We start from the raw sequence: 16,127 nt of genomic DNA, 5'->3' as shown, positions 1-16,127 counted from the left end.
CACTTGCAGGAGTCTCTCAGCGCTAGAATCCATACAGTCAGTGTTTAGATTAAATGAAGGCAGCAAATGTAGCACTTGTACCCTGGACACAAGAGCACCCTGCTTGCACAGGAGGGCCAGGGGTGAAAGGGACTAGCCCTGGTTTAAGGTCTAGTATAGAAGAGCAGACACCTCCAAAGACACAAATCCTAAAATCCCCTCTTTATCCCCTCTTAAATACCCACGTTTCTAGCATTCCAGTGTTTCTAGTAACAACAGGATTTGCCTTTGTTCTTTACACTGCATCCCTTTGATGTGCCAGACCAGTTTATCCCCCAGCTAGCCGGAGCTGAAAGGCACCTCTGTGTTCACTGCCTCCATACGCAGGAGGATCTGGGGAAACCACCCCCCAGACTGGTCATCCCCATCCAGCAGCTGGTGAAATGACAACCTTACACAAAGCCCTTCTTCAGGAAAGGAGCAGGCACAGGTGGAGAAAATCCTGTGGCTGCTGAGCCTTCGCCCTCAATTCAAACACAAGAACACACACGTGGCATTACTGGAAGTCAAGGAAACACGAGACCTACATCCCTCATGTAACACAGCTCTCCTTCCCAACATGCAGCTCTTGCTACTTCTGTTCCTTCTAACCTAAAGCTCTTCAGAAAAACCCTCCCAAGAGGGGGTTCTCCCTTTGCAGGCCACCTCTCCACCAGCACAGCTTGTATCAGTCACTGCTCTCGGGGTACGTGGTACGTTTAAGAAGCCGCTGAAATTTGCCAACAGCCCTCAGTTTGAGTAGTGGCATGTTCACATCAAACGGGGGCCGGATTTTCCTTTTCTCTAGAAGGGAAGAAGTCCAGACTGGGGTGAGACAAAGCCCCAAAGATTTCCACTGTGCTCTGCTGAAGAAAACAACCCAAAAACCTGGAACTACAGCTGGCAGTAGGCTGAACAGCAGGAATAAATGCAAAGAGTCCAAATCCTGAAGGCACTTGGTTGGAGGAGCACTTCCCATGGAGCAATTAGCCCTTTCTGGGCAGAGCCAAGACAGTCTGAGGGGCTGGAGCAACCAGGCTGGGTGCAGACAGCAAGAGGTGGCTGTGCTCAAAGGCAGAAAGAACAAGGTCCCACAGAGCTCCCACAAGTTTCTTTGGCTTGCTCCCTCTCCTGAGCAGGCACCGGGAATGGCTCAGAGAGGGTGGAGGGGTTTGAGGTATGTGCAACATCATCGGGGTGACACCAGCAGGTCCCCGTGCACGTGGCCGGGCTAAGCCTGGAGTCCCAGCAGGCGCGCGGTGTTGAGCACATCGTCCCTCGTCAGGTAGCAGCCGCAGAGCTGGCGGTACCCGGTGAACGCCTCCCGCCCGTGCAGGACACGCCAGTTGTCTATGAACAGGGCCTGCAGGAGCAGAGAGGAGGCCATCAGCAGGGCAGCCACCATGGCCAGGACCCTCTGGCAGGACAGCTCTGAAAGCTGGAGGTCCCTCAAGACTGGAAGAGCAGGGGAGGGTTTGCCAGGGGGGGCATGAGCACTCCTGCTCCCCACTGTCACACAGCACGAGAACACAGCCAGATGTTTCATGTGATCTAGCACAGCTGCTCTACCTGAAGCAGCAGTTCTGCTCTGCCGCTCACCAGGAGTTAAAACATGAAGGCTAGCAAAGCACAGGGATGCATGCTGGGCTGTTTCTTGGCTTTTCTACTGGAGAGCCTGGGCAATAGTTCATCAGAAGCAAAGGGGCCATCTCCTGCCTCTAGAGCATCACTTCCCCCCGGCATCCTCAGGAACACAAGGGTTGGGGGGCTCTAAGATCATCCTTTTCCCCCCTGGACCCTTTCATTTCTGGGGCCCTGGGCTCAAGCTGAATCTAGCCCCTGAAGGAATAAAACCCCTTCAAGCAGACACAGCTGAAGGAAGAAGCTATGCACTGCAACACCTTCAGGTCTGCAACTGTGGCTCCAGCTCTTCAAGCTCCTCCAATGCTGAACCCAGCATCAGCCTTTCAGAGCACAGGGCAGAGCTTTTTCCTTCCAATACCAAGGTGTGCTAAGGCATCTCAGCTGCTTCTGGGACACTGCCCAGGTCTCCTGTGAGTCACTGGCAATGTGAGGGTTCAAAGATAAACCTCAGAGCAGAAGTAAATTCTGCTTCCTACACCTGTGTATTTCAATCACACTGGAAGTTTCTTCTGGAAGAAGCTAGAGGTCGAACACCAGGTGTTCCCAGCCCCTCTGCTTCCGAGGATCCTCACTGCAGCCACTGAGAAGATCTTTCTCCTCTCCTCTAACCTAGGCAGGGTTTCAACTAAACATTTCTGCCTTACCTGGAAGCTCATATTCTGTTAGAACAGGAGGAACACATCCCCCCCACAAGAGATGCCAGTACTGTAATACAGGCCACCTTAGAAGAGCTGCGAAGCAAGCTGCAGTATGTGGAGCTTGCCTGAAGCAGCCACCTCAGTGGCAGCAAGCACATCCAAAGGACCTTGCTTCCCTCCCTGCACAAAACCCAGGCCAGTCTCCCAGCTCCAAGCCCTACCTTGCCTGGCTTCAGTTTGACCCAGAGCTCATTCTCTGGTCTCCGGAGCTCAGTGGTGAGAGTGCGGTGAGCAGCGTACCAGCGGTGCACAACGTCGTACGGCACCGTGTTGATGACAGCACGATCGTAGTTGTTGTATCTACAAGCAAAGAAGAGGTCAGAGACTGCCCACGTGGCTCCAGGAGCACAGCCAGGTATTCCCACAGGGAACCGCAGGAGCCTGGGGGACTAGGCAGCGTTTAAGGGACTCCAGAGAGAGGACATGAGAGGTTACACTGCAAGTGCAGGACTGTCAGGACAATACCCAGCACTGGGAGCAAGGAGTATGCTACCAAGTGTAAAACTGTTCTTGCTGGTGTACTATGGAAGGATTTGCCACAGCAAAGGGCAAGGCCACAGGCTGTCAGAGTAAGAGTGCAAAGCAGTGCTGGACAGGCTCCTGCACTCAGCCAGGCTGGAGTTGCAGCAAGCAGCCCAAATTTCCTTTGGAAATCCACACTCTGCCTGTATGCCAGGCTGCTTCCTAGAGGCTTTTTCAAAGAAGGGCTGAATCCTACTGCCTCTCAAATGAAAGGAGATGGGGGCATGGAGCTGAAGTGAGGATGAGAGGAGTGAAAAGCCAGAGCTCAGCACTGACACCCATCCTTGTATAGGTGGTTCTGACACCTTCTCTAAAGCAGCAGTGCACAGCCCAGGAGGAAACACGGGCTGCTCCTGTGGCTTCACCACTGCCCCTCAGATATAGATTGCTTATTCATAGAACCACAGGCTGGTTTGGGTTGGAAAGGACCTTCAATTTCATCCAGTTCCAAGCCCTGTCCCAGGCAGGGACACCTCCCATTAGGTGTCAGTTCAGGATACCTCCTGAAAACCTTCCCTGGTCTATCACAATCCCCTCTCCTTCCCATTAGCAAGAGGCCTCACATGGGTGTTACCTGATGAGATAAAGCTCGTTGTTCCAGGGGTAGACATTGAGAACTGGCCCAATTCCAATCATGTGGTTGTGGCAGTCTCCCACATTCTCGACATACTCGTGCTTCAGCGGGACCTTGGTGAGCAACTCAAATTGGTCTGGGGCGCACTGGAGAACCCGCTCTGCCGCATAGAAACCATCCACCAGCAGCGTCCGCCCACCCGTGCCCTCGTGCTTCAGGCAGTGGAACACTTGGATGCTGCATGGGCAAGAGAAACCAGAGCATGAAGACACTTGGGCTGCCTGTCCCATGGCCAGAAGGTGCTCCCCATCAGGCGCAGGTGCATGCAACCACCCTTCTGGTTTCACTGAGGCCTGCCAGGGAATGGAGACAGACCAGCAGTTAACAGCTCTGCCTGCCACCTCTTAAGGCCTAATCTACACCATCTCAGAACAAGAGGACAGTAAAGAAATGCTGGTTGTACTGTTGAAGTTGTCAAGAAGTATGAGGGTGTCCAGGGTGGCTCTCATTCAAAGGCACATACATTATTGTCTCCCATAAGGCAACACATTAAAGGCCCTTTGGAAAGCCTGGAGGAGTCCCCAGCGAGCATCTTACCTACAGGCACATCCCTCCCTAGTGGGAAACCATCCAACTCAGCTCCTGTCCTACCATTACTGCTCGGAAGCTTCTCTTCCCCTCTGTCCAAGCAAGGCAGGCATTGCGCTGTTAGAAGCAAACACCCAGGAGCTGCCTCCAGCCACCTTCCCTTGTTAGAAAATGAACTGTTACCTTCTGCTCTCCCTTCAGGGCCTCTGAACCCAGTTCCACAGCAGGCGATGGGGCAGCACCTCCCAGCTGCACACTCACCAGCACCTTTTCACCTGGGTGCTCTATTCACCCTTTATAAAGTCAGTGCAGGAGCACTGGAGCAAAGGCCACTCTGTGCCTCCAAGGCAACAACCTCCTCCTGCAGCTCAGGGCTCTGAAGAAGCCTCTTCTCTGGGCAGGCTCTTTGGCACCTGAGGAGCTGGATAATGTTGCAGTCTTTCCCATAGCTTGGGGGTTTTCTATCTACCCTTTGTAATAACTTAAGCTGAGACTTGTCAGGTCTCAGCCAAAGCAGCAGGGAGGAAGCACATTGAAATGAACACATCTTTCTTGAAAAACGCCTCATTTCGCTTAGAAGCAGGTCAAAGACTCAAGCGGTTTGGAAGCAAGTCTTGAAGAGGCTGGGAAGAAAGGATTTCTGGCAGAGATGATGGCTCAGGAAAGCCAGAAATTCATGCTCTTCCTGCACAACTCTGGCTTTGCAGAACTACAGGCACTAATGGTTAGCCCTATCAATTAAGCCCATGTTGCCTTTGCTTGATGCACTTCAGCCGGCTGCAGATGGAAGGTTCCCTACCTGAAGGGAACCCTTCCAAGTGGAAAAGAAAGATACAAAAAGAGATAATGAGCTCTATAGTTCTGGCACCGAGCAGTTACATCAAAGCCCCTTTGAAGGCTGAAGTTCTGATCTTATCTGATGTTGGGGAAGATTTTGTGAGCTCCTAAACCAAGTCAGCCAAGCAGGTCACACCAGGCAGGTCACTGCAAACCATGGCCTCTGCACTCAGCTGTTAACTAACAGAGAAGCCAACTACATCCAGTGTGGGGCAGGACCTGTGCTCTGTGCTCTGTATACTTCAGCTGCGCAGCGCACAGTCAAATCCGCTGACTTCGCTCCTGACATCGAGCTGATTCCCAAAAGCTTCCTGCCCAGCAGGGCACAGACAGGGCTCGGCTGCTCTGAGATCCACCTGCAGTCAACAGATCTCCCCCCTTGGTCCCCCTCTGCTTTTCCAGCTCCGCACTGCAGACCTTTCCCATTCAGGTGTTTAGCAAGTTACAGCCTCACTTGGGAAGAGCTGATCCTGCCCCGGGGCAGGAGGTGTGGACTGGGTGACTTCTCTTTGTAGCCTCATTTGCAGGAGATCACAGTACCTCCACACATCTCCCCTAGGCTATTTCCCCTCTTGACTGAGATAAAAACAGATAAAACCACTACTTAGGTTAGAAATTAAGCCTAAAGTCTCTTGCACTTCCCCCTGAGCCATGATCTGCTGCCTTTGCACCTCCAGCTGGATATCAAACTCACACCCTAGAGGCTGTACCAGAAGAGCAGTTTGCAAATCAGCATTTGTGAACCAATGCTACAGCTATAAAATGCTTTTTAAAGCACAGAGCGGTGTGAGCTGGGGGAGCCTGGCTTCTGCCTACCTGCAGGGCTGCACCCCTGCCAAAATGCAGCCCCCAACCTGCATAAACTGGTGCAGAGCAAGGTGAGCAGGGCCTCTGAGGTATCTCTCCACGGTGTGCCAAGGGGAGCTGCTCTCCCTCCTCTCCCGAAGCTCCTTGGCCCACATAGCTGGCCCGGTGAGGGTGAGGAGGGTTCGCCCCACTTGACAGGGGTAAGGCAAAGCAAACTTTTGCAGCAGCAGCTTTGTGCAACAGCTCAGGAGGGGTACTTGCTGCAGGGGAAGCTGTGCTTTGCCAGATGCACCCAAAAGACACCTCAACCCAGCTGCTCACCCCCACGAATGCTGTGTGGCACCTCAGAGACTGAGAATACTGGGAGAGAAGCTTCAGGGTAGCACAGGAACGACCACAGAGTTGAGCCGCCTTTGGGACTACAAGGACTACTTGAACCACAGCAATACCAAGCTGCAGTCACTAACAGCCAAGTCCTTCACTGCCTGCATTCTGGAATCCCCAGAAGTCCCAAGCATAGGGAAAAGTGACCTACAGACTCCCCCCTACTGCACAGGGATCAGACAGGACCTGGAATTGCTGAGTGACCAGCACAAGTACATCCCAGCATCAGCACTGGAGACAACACAGCCCCAGAAGAAGCACTCACCCACAGGGCTCCTGGAAGTAGGTTGTGTCTGTGTGACGATCCAGTGCCAGCTTGGTGTAGGCAGTGTCTCCCCGGGAGAAGTCCGAGGTGAAGTACCACATCCTGCCATAAATGGTCTCCCTGCAAAAGGGACGGGCAGTTATAGCATGGGCTGAGGGAGCAGGGGGTGGGAAAGCAGGTCCTCTCCTGCTTTGAGGTCACTCCCCTCTAGCCTCTGTACAGAAGAAATGAAAGCAGAACAACATTCACATTGCTTCTTGTGCCTCCTCCAGTGTTCAACTTGTCACTCTCCTCCCCAGCAGACTGATGGCAACCGTCAAACCAAGGAAGCCCCTGAGCGGCACGAGGAGCTGCCAGGGCACAACCAGCCTGTCTGCAGCCAACAAACACCAAACCCACTTCTGTTCTCAGGATCTTGCGTTTTCAGCCATCTTCCCCCCTACAACATGCACAGGAGACAGACAGAGGACAAACAGTGCTCAGGTACTAAGGGGGAGGGTACCTGGAGCAAAAAGCTGCCTGGATATTCCTTGGAACCCCTCATTTCTATTTATTTCTACTCATTAGAAGCAATCCCTCCTCTCCCAGCAGCATAAGGCAAGTTAAAGGGTTTATGCAGCTTGGACAAGAGCTGAAACACAAACCCTGTCCTGCCATGCTGTTGGGCTGTTTGAAACACAGCAGAAACATTTCTCACTGTTTTTCTTTGGTGAGAGCTACAAACTGGTTCTGATCTCCCTGGCTCCCATGGCCAGGGCTGCCCTCCTAACCTTCCAAGCCATAACAGGAAATGCCTCTCTTTGCAAAGCTCTGCTCTTCCCAGACAGGCCACTTCCTCCAGTTCCTCCTCTCTGCGCACAGCCCCACTGTCACAAAAGTTACCACATGCTCCCGAGGCAGCTCCACAGCCTCATGATCCAGACTCTCACCTAGGAAGGGGCAGATCCCACAGTGCAACACTCCAGCTCGGATCAAGCACAGTGGCCAGAGGCTGCGGAAGACCCAGACCTTTGCTTTGCAAACCAGGCCACAGGCAGGACGCACAGGACAAGGCAGCAGCACCTTCCCAAAGAACTGAGCAGTCTGCCCTTCCCAGCTCCTGACAAAGCTGTCAGTGCCATTCCCAGGGCAGCCCCTGTTACCTGATCAAGCTGATCCTTTCTGCCACCATTTCTGTGTCCTCTTTGGTGGGTGCAACGTTCTCCACAAAAGCGATGCCATAAAGCAGGAAGTTCTGCAGGAATTCCTTCAGCCCTGCATCTGTCTCCAGGAAGCTCCGGCAGTCCACGGAGGGCACCTGGGCCTGGCGGTAGATGTCAGCATTCCAGAGGATGCGCGGGTGCATCACCTGCTGCTTCTGCCCCTCATAGCTGTTCTTCACCAGCCACTCCAGCCCATAGCGCGTCACGTGCCCATCCGGCCCTGAAGGGAGGACCAGAGTCACAGTCACCACCAGTGCCTGCCACAGCCCCAGGGCACGATCAGCACAACCACCACTCTCAGACAGTCCTCACCCTAATTTTGCCTGGTGACAGACTCTTTGCACCCTGATGCCACCCACACTAATGTCTGGTTCAGGCTACAAGTCCTGAAAGCATCATTGCTGCTGCAAGGAGCCAAATTCAGAGCCAAGGGCCTCAACTTCAGTGGTTCTGGTTTCTACTGACAGAACTCCATGAGGAAGTTGAGCACTGAAGACCAGCCCGTAACTAAGGGTAAGTTACAACAGAAGGGAGAGAGCAACTGAGAAGAAAGGACAGAAAATGCGAGTTCTGACCAGGGATACCAGCTCAAACAGCAGGGAAAAGGAACCCAACCATTTCTTGACCAGTCTGTTCACTCCCTGCATTGCTGCTGGGTTCAAACCAACCTGTGAAACACCAGACACTGAAGATACATCTCTACCCAAAAAGGACTGGCAAGGAGGGGGAGGAAAACACAGCACACATTTAAGACCAAGACACGATACAGCAACAGCAACTGTTTAAAATCTGCTTAGGGCCAGATCTCTTCCCAAAACAGCTACTGATTTAGAGACAAGGCTGCCCTCTCCCAGCACACCTAAGACAAGGATCCACCACTGAGCCTCCCTCCAAGCATGGCTGGTGGCCCAGAAACCATGGAACAGGCGCTTTGCTACCTACAGGTGAGGAAGAGCGTGGTCTCATCCACTCGCACAGCCTTAGGTTTGATGGCCAGGTCCACGCTGGCTGTGTCCAGGCTGCGCTGGTTGGTCTTGGCATTGTAGCAGGAGGCGGAGCGGCAGTGGTCCCGCAGCCACACGAAGTCCAACCGCATCAGCGTGTTGGCGTACCTGAGCTCTGCAGAGGAGGCCGGGCTCAGAGCTGCACTGGTGCCAACAGGCAGAACCACCACCCAGAACTGAGCCCAGACGTTAGGATCCCAATGACAGGGGATGCACAGCTGGTTTGTCACACTAAGCAGTGTCTTCATGGAAGGTCTGGCTGTCACTGAGCTCACCATGGGCTCCCTCCTTACCTAGCTCACCCTGCAGCAGGAAGGAGTAGAGCTAACATGCTGCTCACATAATTACCTCTTTCATTTCTCTTCAAGTAGTAAATTCAGAGCTGTACATAACCTAGCTGCAGACCCCAGTACAGTAATACAGGTAACAGTCAAACAAATAATCACCCCAACATCCACGCTACACAAAGATTACAAACCCCACCAAGAACTTGAGGCAAGGCCTTGATATCCATTTAGTGTTAAAGCCTCTCCTCCTTGCTCCATTCCAGGACAGCTGGGGAATGCTCAAAGCCCTTCAGAAGGGGGAGCCAGCAGAGAAAAGAGGAGAGCGCTTCCTGCTCTAGTCCCACTCAGCTTTGAATCCAAGTATCCAAGGTCACTTTGCAATGGGAAAGGAACAATATCATTTCTTGGGGCCACTGTGTTGGATAAAGGAACAAGTAATTCCCCTTGCTTCTGAGTGACCCAAGTACCAACATCTAACTGGCCTCAGGAGACAGAGGCTGGACCAGACCAAACAGGTCCTGGGGAAACCTGTGCCTCAGTTGCCAAGTGACCTCCAAACCCAGGACAAAAGTCAGTCCTGCCTTTGGGAATTCCCGGGGGAACATGGAGACCAGCGTGCACCCCTCTAGCACAGCCCATTTCAGAAGAGCACAGGTAACTGAAATCACTCTCAGGGACTGCCTGGGAGCAGGGACACGGGAGCCAGCACATACCGAGGTGGTCGTGGTGTAACTGCCAGGCACACTTGAGGGACTCCGGCACCGTGTGGTGGCAGCGAGTGGCAGCAGCGAGGACGGGCCTGGTGTCACCGGGCGGCCACAGCAAGGCAGGGCTGGAGCTGCCACACAGCCGGAGAAGCCCCACCAGCCTCTGACGCCACATCCTGAGCTGCTGGGAGAGACAGGACAGAACTGGTGACACTGGTGACACACACAAGGACACACACACGGGGGTTGCTGCTGCTGCCCAGCCTGGCCCCCAGCCCTGCATCCCCACACCAAGCACTGGCAGCACTCTGGGAAAGCCGGACTCATCCCCACAGTCATCACTGATGGACACAAGAGGTGAGAGAGAGCACAAGCACTGAGGAGGGGAGAAGCGAGTGGGATCAAAGAAAAGGCTGAAGAGGGCTGGGAGGCCCATTTTCAGGCTCTTCTCTCTTGTTGGCATCCTGCTGTTTCTGGGATAAGGGCAGGAGAGGAGCAGGAGGGAAGACGGTGCTGCACGTGAGCCCTGCTTGCCCCCAGCTCCTGCCCATCATTCACTGACAGCAACGAACTGTCAGGAGCTCAGGGAGCTTTCTTACCAACCTCAGCCCATCCAATGCAGCAGCACCAGACACAGGGTGTCTCCTGCTTTGTGACTTCCACAAATCACAGCAGAAAACAGTCCTGGGAAACAAGTGAATGCCCAGGATTTATCAGGCAAAGCAACTCCAGAAGGGACTGCAACATGTTGCCAAAGCCTCATCTGCTGCAGGTCTCAGCCTCGCTCGGGCCTCCCCACTTTGAATTCCCCATTCCTGGGCAGAACTACAGAGCTATGGGACAGAGAGAAAAGTGACCTTGGGTAGAGGCACAGGAACTGGGGGAATCCAGGGATTAGGTCAGTTGTAGAAGAGCATCAAAACACTGAGGAGGAGGACAAGGAGGATCTCTGCTGCTGCTGAAGGACACCACCAGCATGGAAGAGAGTCCAACCAGGGTTAATCTTAGCCTGGAGATCATGGGACCATTTCTCAGAGGGAGATCTGTAACGACTCCTCAGTTAAAGGGCAAAACCTTCCAAGCATTAAGATGTGAAGCCACACAGAGCACTCTGTCCTGGTTATCCATTCCTGGAGGGCAGGTCTCAATCCAGCAGGATTTAACAGCACTTTGGTCTCAAATGCACAGAAATGTGGCACCACTGGGGAGACACAGACTCGAGGAGCTTTTCTTATTGAAGACTTGTGATTTTCCTCCATGCTTTCTCAACACTGGAGCTGTGGCTGCCCCACCTACTTCTCCGCTCCAGAGCTGAAGATTGCAGAGCTCTCGAAGTTGGCAGTAACAATAAAATCAGCTATCCCACGTTCTCAGACAACAACTCACTGGGCAGGAACAAACTAAACCAGAGGCAGCGCTGGGGGAAAAGCCTGGAAACAGTTTTCTACCAGAACATGGTCTGAGGTGGGGACGTGCCCCCGGGGCTCCCGGCCTCGAGTCACCAGCAGCTTCAGCGCTGCCCAAAGATTCCAACTTGGAAGTGCCGGACCCGCAGCTGCCAAAATGCAACCCTGGCTCCTGGCAGCTGCAGGAATCAGCCACCAAGTCACGGACATGGACCTTTGAGATCATCAAGCCCAACATTAACCCAGTGCTGCGGAGGCCACCGCTAAACCCTGTCCCCAGGTGCCACATCTACACATCTGTTTAACCCCTGCAGGGATGGTGACTCCACCACTGCCCTGGGCAGCCTGTTCCAGGCTTGACAACCCCCTTAGTGAACAAACTGCTCCTAATCTCCAGTCTAACCCTGCCCTGGTGCAACCTGAAGCTGTTTCCTCTTGTTCTGTCACTTGTTTCTTGTGAGAAGAGACCAAACACTGCTGTGAAGCCCATGAAACTCCTTAGAGATGCTGACTGAGCAGCAACACCCTGAAAGACTCCCGGATTCTTGCTACAGACAGAGGAACTGGGGCACCAGAGAGCTTACACAGCCCAAGGCAGAGTTACCAGGCACCTGAAGACACACCACAGCACTTGCTCTTCCCTTTGGTGGTCTCCAGACAGGCAGAAGACAAGGTTTTGTAGAACAGCCAATGCTCAGTCCTGGAAGAACACTTTCCAGCACACACACTGAAAATTCAATACAGGGAAAGGAACTCTCCACTTCTGATGTGCAAGCTCAACCAAGTGAAGAAAAGCCACAGCTAGAGAAAAGCAGAACTTGACTATGATGTGTATTGGCTTTAGAACTTAAAGAAACGACTTAAGTCCCTGAACCAAGCACTACGGCTCACAAAGCATCAGCCTGTTCTTTAGGATGCACAGGAGGGGAGGCTCTGCCCAGGTTCTGGTATCAAGAAATGCCAACAGGGAAAGGAAAAGAGCAGCCACCCTGTTTGCCCATGCCTGGTGTCCTCACACAGGACCCAGAGTTCACCTCCAAATCCCTTTCGCAAGTGGCCTCTGCCCGGGCCAGCTCAGCCCTGGTTCTATCTTTCTGCACATGTTCCTTTTATCTCATCTTCTCCCAGTATCAAAACTCACCAGAGAACACACAGGGGCAATGGTGAGTGACCCAGATACTGAACCTCATCACTGAGACCTCCTGCTCCTCTGCTGTCCTTGCTGGAAACAGGCACCACCATCAGAGAACAGAGAAGCCTTGAATGAAAAGCTCCCAAGAGATCCTAAACCTGAGAGGAGCTGCAGCAACCCCTATGATCATAGAGGGTTTACCTTCTGCCTTTGTGTTCAGTCAGAGCCAAGAGCTCTCCTGGCTGGAATCAGGTATGGGAACAGCCAGCTCTTCCCCTCACCTTTATGCTTTTATCACCTTTATCCTGCCCCAGAGCCCACCAGGCAGTGGATGAAAGCCAGGAACAGGATCAGAGCCCCCGTGAGCAGGAGGAAACATTCCAATGTGTTGTGAGCTGAGGAGTTCCCTTGAGAGGGAGGCCAAGAGACAGGTTGTGATGGGAGGAGGAAGGGAGGCCTCAGGAGGGGCTCATGTCCAGGGGACTTCCTGCCTGCCCTTCAGCAGCATCCCACTGCTGCCACAAGTGCTGGGTCCTCAAGCTCTGCTAAACCCCACAATTCCCCCTGTGAGCAAAGGAAAACACTGAGCTGGAAAACCCAGGAACCAGCTGGTTCAGCAATGCCAACACACATGGAAGGAGAAGCCCCACACCTCTGTGGTCTGGGGCCAGCTTGTAGCCAAAGCCTGCCAGGAACCAGGCAGCTGGTGCTGGGGACGCTGCTCTGAGGCCCGACCTGTGCTTGTGCTATGAACAGACCTGACCTGTGGCAGCACAGCCAGCCTGGCTTCCACACTCCTTCAGCATCCCAGAAAGAATTCCCTGTTTCTCACTGAGCATTCCTGAGCGCTCAGCTGCTGACACTCACGCACCCTTGTCCACGGCCGGAGCCTTTGGCTAAAGCAAAGGGTTCTGATCCACCAGCAGCATGAGATTTCAGCAGCACAACAGCCTTGGGCTTCTGAGAGAGAGAGAGAAGGGAAATCCACCGTTTTATGGAGGCAGCCTGAGGAATAGCATGCAACCGTCAGGCAGGGCAGCTCGGAAAAGACCTTTAAGATCCTCAGCCTGAACAGATCCCAGCACTGCCGAGGCCACGGCTGACACCAGCGAGCGCCGCTACTGCAGCAACGGGGAAAGCAGCTGAAAAGCGGAGCGCTGCAGGGGCTGGGACAGAGCTGCTGCCCCGGGAGGAGCAAAGGGGCCGAGCCAGGGGCTGAGCCCCGCGCTGGGAAGCAGCTCCTGGGCAGCCACCGCGTTAGGGCTGAGCGCTCAGGACCCAGAGACCCCTCCAGCCCTCCCCCGCGGGCACCGCTCGGAAACTCAGAAGCCCTTAAAGGCACCCCAGACCCGGCAGCTCCATCCACAGCGGCTGCGCTGCTCTGGCAGCCAAGGGAAGAACCTGCTCGCCCCACGCTCAGCAGCGAGCGCCGGCTCCAGACCCCGTTTCCCACCGCTTCCCGCAGCCTCCTGCTCCGAGCTCCTCCGCTGCCTCCAGCGAAGCCTTCGTGGGCGCAGCCGAACGCGAGCAACCTACGCGTCGTTTCCAGCCCCACAAAGAGCCGGCTCTCGGGACACCTCCCCCGGACACCTCCCGCAGCTCGCTCCTGTTCGCGGCCGCGGCCACTGCCCCCGCCCGGCCCGGCCCGGCCCCGCCCCGCCCCGCCGGGGTTGTCTTTGCTGCGGGCGGGAGCGCACGGGCTCTGCCGGAGCTGCCGCGGCCGAAAGCTCCGGTCCGTGCCCGGCTGTTACCTGCCGTTACCTGCGCTGCGGCGGGGAGAGGTGGAGTGAGGCCGCGGCGGGGACGAGCTCCGGCCCCTGCGGCGGCTGCGAGCCCCGGGTGCGACACGCGCGGCTACCCGACACGAGCCGCGGAAGGCCGCGGGGCTGGGCCGGAGCGGGCCCGCCCCGGGGAGGAGCCGCCACGGATCACGAGCGGCATCGCCCGCCGGAAGAGGAGCGTTGGGCACCAGAGACAGGGGAGCCGAGCGCGGCAGCTGCCGCCGGGCCCGCCCGGGACAGTTACGCGCTGCAAAACACCGCCCGGCAGCCGTAGAGAGCGGGGCGGCGTGTAACATAGAGTGGAGGCCAGAGCGACTGCCGAGAACAAAAAGGAGGCTAGAGCGTCCTGGAAACCAGAAGCACCCCGTGTAGCAGAGACTCAGGCCTGTGGCCACAGCATCGCACATGTAAGATACAGCGGCCTCCAGAGCGCTCGTTGTACCAGAGAGGCAGGCCTGTGGCTAGAGCGTCCCACGTGTACGTCAGAACAGCGGCTAGAGTGCCCCGTCTACCACAGAGATGCAAACCTCTGGCTACAGCGTCGCAGCTGTACCATAGAGAGGTGGCTATAGCACTTCTTGTACCATAGAGATTTAGGCCTATAGCCAGAGCGCCGCACATGTACCATAGAGGGCAGGCTAGAGCATCCCGTCTACCATATAGACGCAGGCCTGTGGCCAGAGTGGCGCATGTGCACCATAGAGAGGAGGCTAGAATGGCAGACATAGCATAGAGACTCAGGCGTGTGGCCAGAGCGTCGCACGTCTACCACAGAGAGGTGGCTAGAGTGGCAGACACACCACAGAGATGCTGGCCTGCGGCCAGATACCACAGAGAGCCGGCCCTAGAGCCGCACGTACCTCCGAGCCGGGCGCTGTGCTGGCAGCGCGGTGTCTCCGCGGTGTCTCCGCTCGGGGCCGCTCTGTCCCGCGGGATCGTGTCGCCACTGCCCGGGGGTGTTTCCATAGCGAGGAGCACTGCCCCCTGCTCACCTGCGGGCGGCGCACGCGCACTGCGCCGGGCAGGGCCGGGCGGTGCTTCCCGGCCGCCGGTCCCCAGCTCGGGCGGAGCCGCTCGCCCCGCCCCGCCCCGCCCCGCGCCGCCCCGCGCCGCCCTTCCTTACCTGTCCGCTGCTTCTCCGCCGCTCTCTGCCGGCCGAGTTCCTGGCGCTGAGGAGCAGGCCGCGCTTTTGGGCTGTAACGGCTGGGTCCATCCAGAGGCACCGGACCCGTTCGTGCCGCGGGGCTGAGGCGCGGCGCTCCCTGCCCCGGTCCGAGCCAGCGGCAGCTCCGCTGCCGCTCCAGCACCCTCGGGGCCCGTTGCCTTTGGGCGCCGACCCCTCGGGGCCGCAGCGGGAGCGGTGGTGCGGGCCCGAGCGCGGCGGTGCCACCCCTTGGAGTGTGGAGCGTGGTCTTAGAACCCCGGACTGGTTCGGGTTGAAGGGATTTTAAAGCTCCTCAAGTTCAACCCCTGCCACAGGCAGGGACACCTTCCACTAGAGCAGCTTGCTCCAAGCCCCTGTGTCCAGCCTGGCCTTGAGCACTGGCAGGGGTGGGGTCTGTGGGGCTCACTAGGGTTTATGGCCTGTGCCCCGCTTTCGGGGCTGGGGCAGACAGCCCTCATCTTCCAGCGCCCGGCGCGTTTTGCTCGCACCCGCAGCCTGGCTCAGCACGGAGGAGCCCGTGTGCTGGGGAAGAGCCGGGATCGCGGCGGTTTAAACAAGCAGCTGCCGCTCAGTGCTCCTCCCGTGCCCGGGGGTGGTGGGGACGGGGTCCCGCACCCGGCTGGAGGAGCGGCATCAGCACATGCCCGGCAGCGGCTGCCCGGGAGGATCCCGTGCCCGTGTCCCCGGCCCGGGGTCTCGTCGGGGCCGGTTCCGGGGCCGGGGGGCGCTCGCTCCGCACACGCGGGGTTCTCTCTTCCTGCGGCTCCTGCTCGGGCAGAGAGCGGGAGATGTTCCCACAGGGAATCCGCAGAAACCCCTCCCTGTGAGGGTGCTGAGGCGCTGGCACAGGGTGCCCAGGGAAGCTGTGGCTGCCCCATCCCTGGCAGTGCTCAAGGCCAGGTTGGACACAGGGGCTTGGAGCAAGCTGCTCTAGTGGAAGGGGTCCCTGCCCATGGCAGGGGTTGGAGCTGGAGGAGCTTTAAGGTCCCTTCCAACCCAAACCAGGCTGGGATTCTGTGAACATCGGAGGAAAATCCAGAGGATCTAAATCCTGGAGTGGCTCTGATCCTCGCTGTGGCTGTGCACAGCTTGATCTAAGGGCTGTT

At 56.3% G+C, this 16,127-nt stretch overlaps 1 protein-coding gene across 4 annotated transcripts; it reads right to left on the bottom strand.

Moving 5' to 3' along the window:
• Positions 1–491: 491 nt before the first annotated feature.
• Positions 492–13,877, bottom strand: TMLHE (trimethyllysine hydroxylase, epsilon). Of its 4 annotated transcripts, none has more exons than XM_061362000.1 (8): positions 13,837–13,877; positions 9,544–9,718; positions 8,482–8,658; positions 7,480–7,759; positions 6,338–6,457; positions 3,457–3,693; positions 2,522–2,660; positions 492–1,381 (listed from the first exon to the last, which is right to left on the bottom strand). In XM_061362000.1, the coding sequence occupies exons 2-8, from the start codon at positions 9,710–9,712 to the stop codon at positions 1,250–1,252; spliced, it is 1,254 nt and encodes a 417-aa protein (XP_061217984.1). In that variant the 5' UTR covers positions 9,713–9,718; positions 13,837–13,877; the 3' UTR covers positions 492–1,249. The 4 variants fall into 4 exon arrangements, with proteins under 4 accessions (XP_061217984.1, XP_061217985.1, XP_061217983.1 ...); XM_061362001.1 differs by having other exon boundaries at positions 9,544–9,721; positions 13,837–13,872; XM_061361999.1 differs by lacking the exon at positions 13,837–13,877 and having other exon boundaries at positions 493–1,381; positions 9,544–10,112.
• Positions 13,878–16,127: the final 2,250 nt, after the last annotated feature.

This window comes from Neopsephotus bourkii, unplaced genomic scaffold (genome assembly GCF_033783945.1).
Source record: "Neopsephotus bourkii isolate Nb327-2 ecotype Australia unplaced genomic scaffold, CSIRO-AGI_Nbou_v1 NB_1067, whole genome shotgun sequence".
NCBI classification, from domain to species: Eukaryota; Metazoa; Chordata; class Aves; order Psittaciformes; family Psittacidae; genus Neopsephotus; species Neopsephotus bourkii.
Note: the sequence above shows the minus strand (reverse complement) of the source record. Positions and strands in the feature narration are given on the sequence as shown.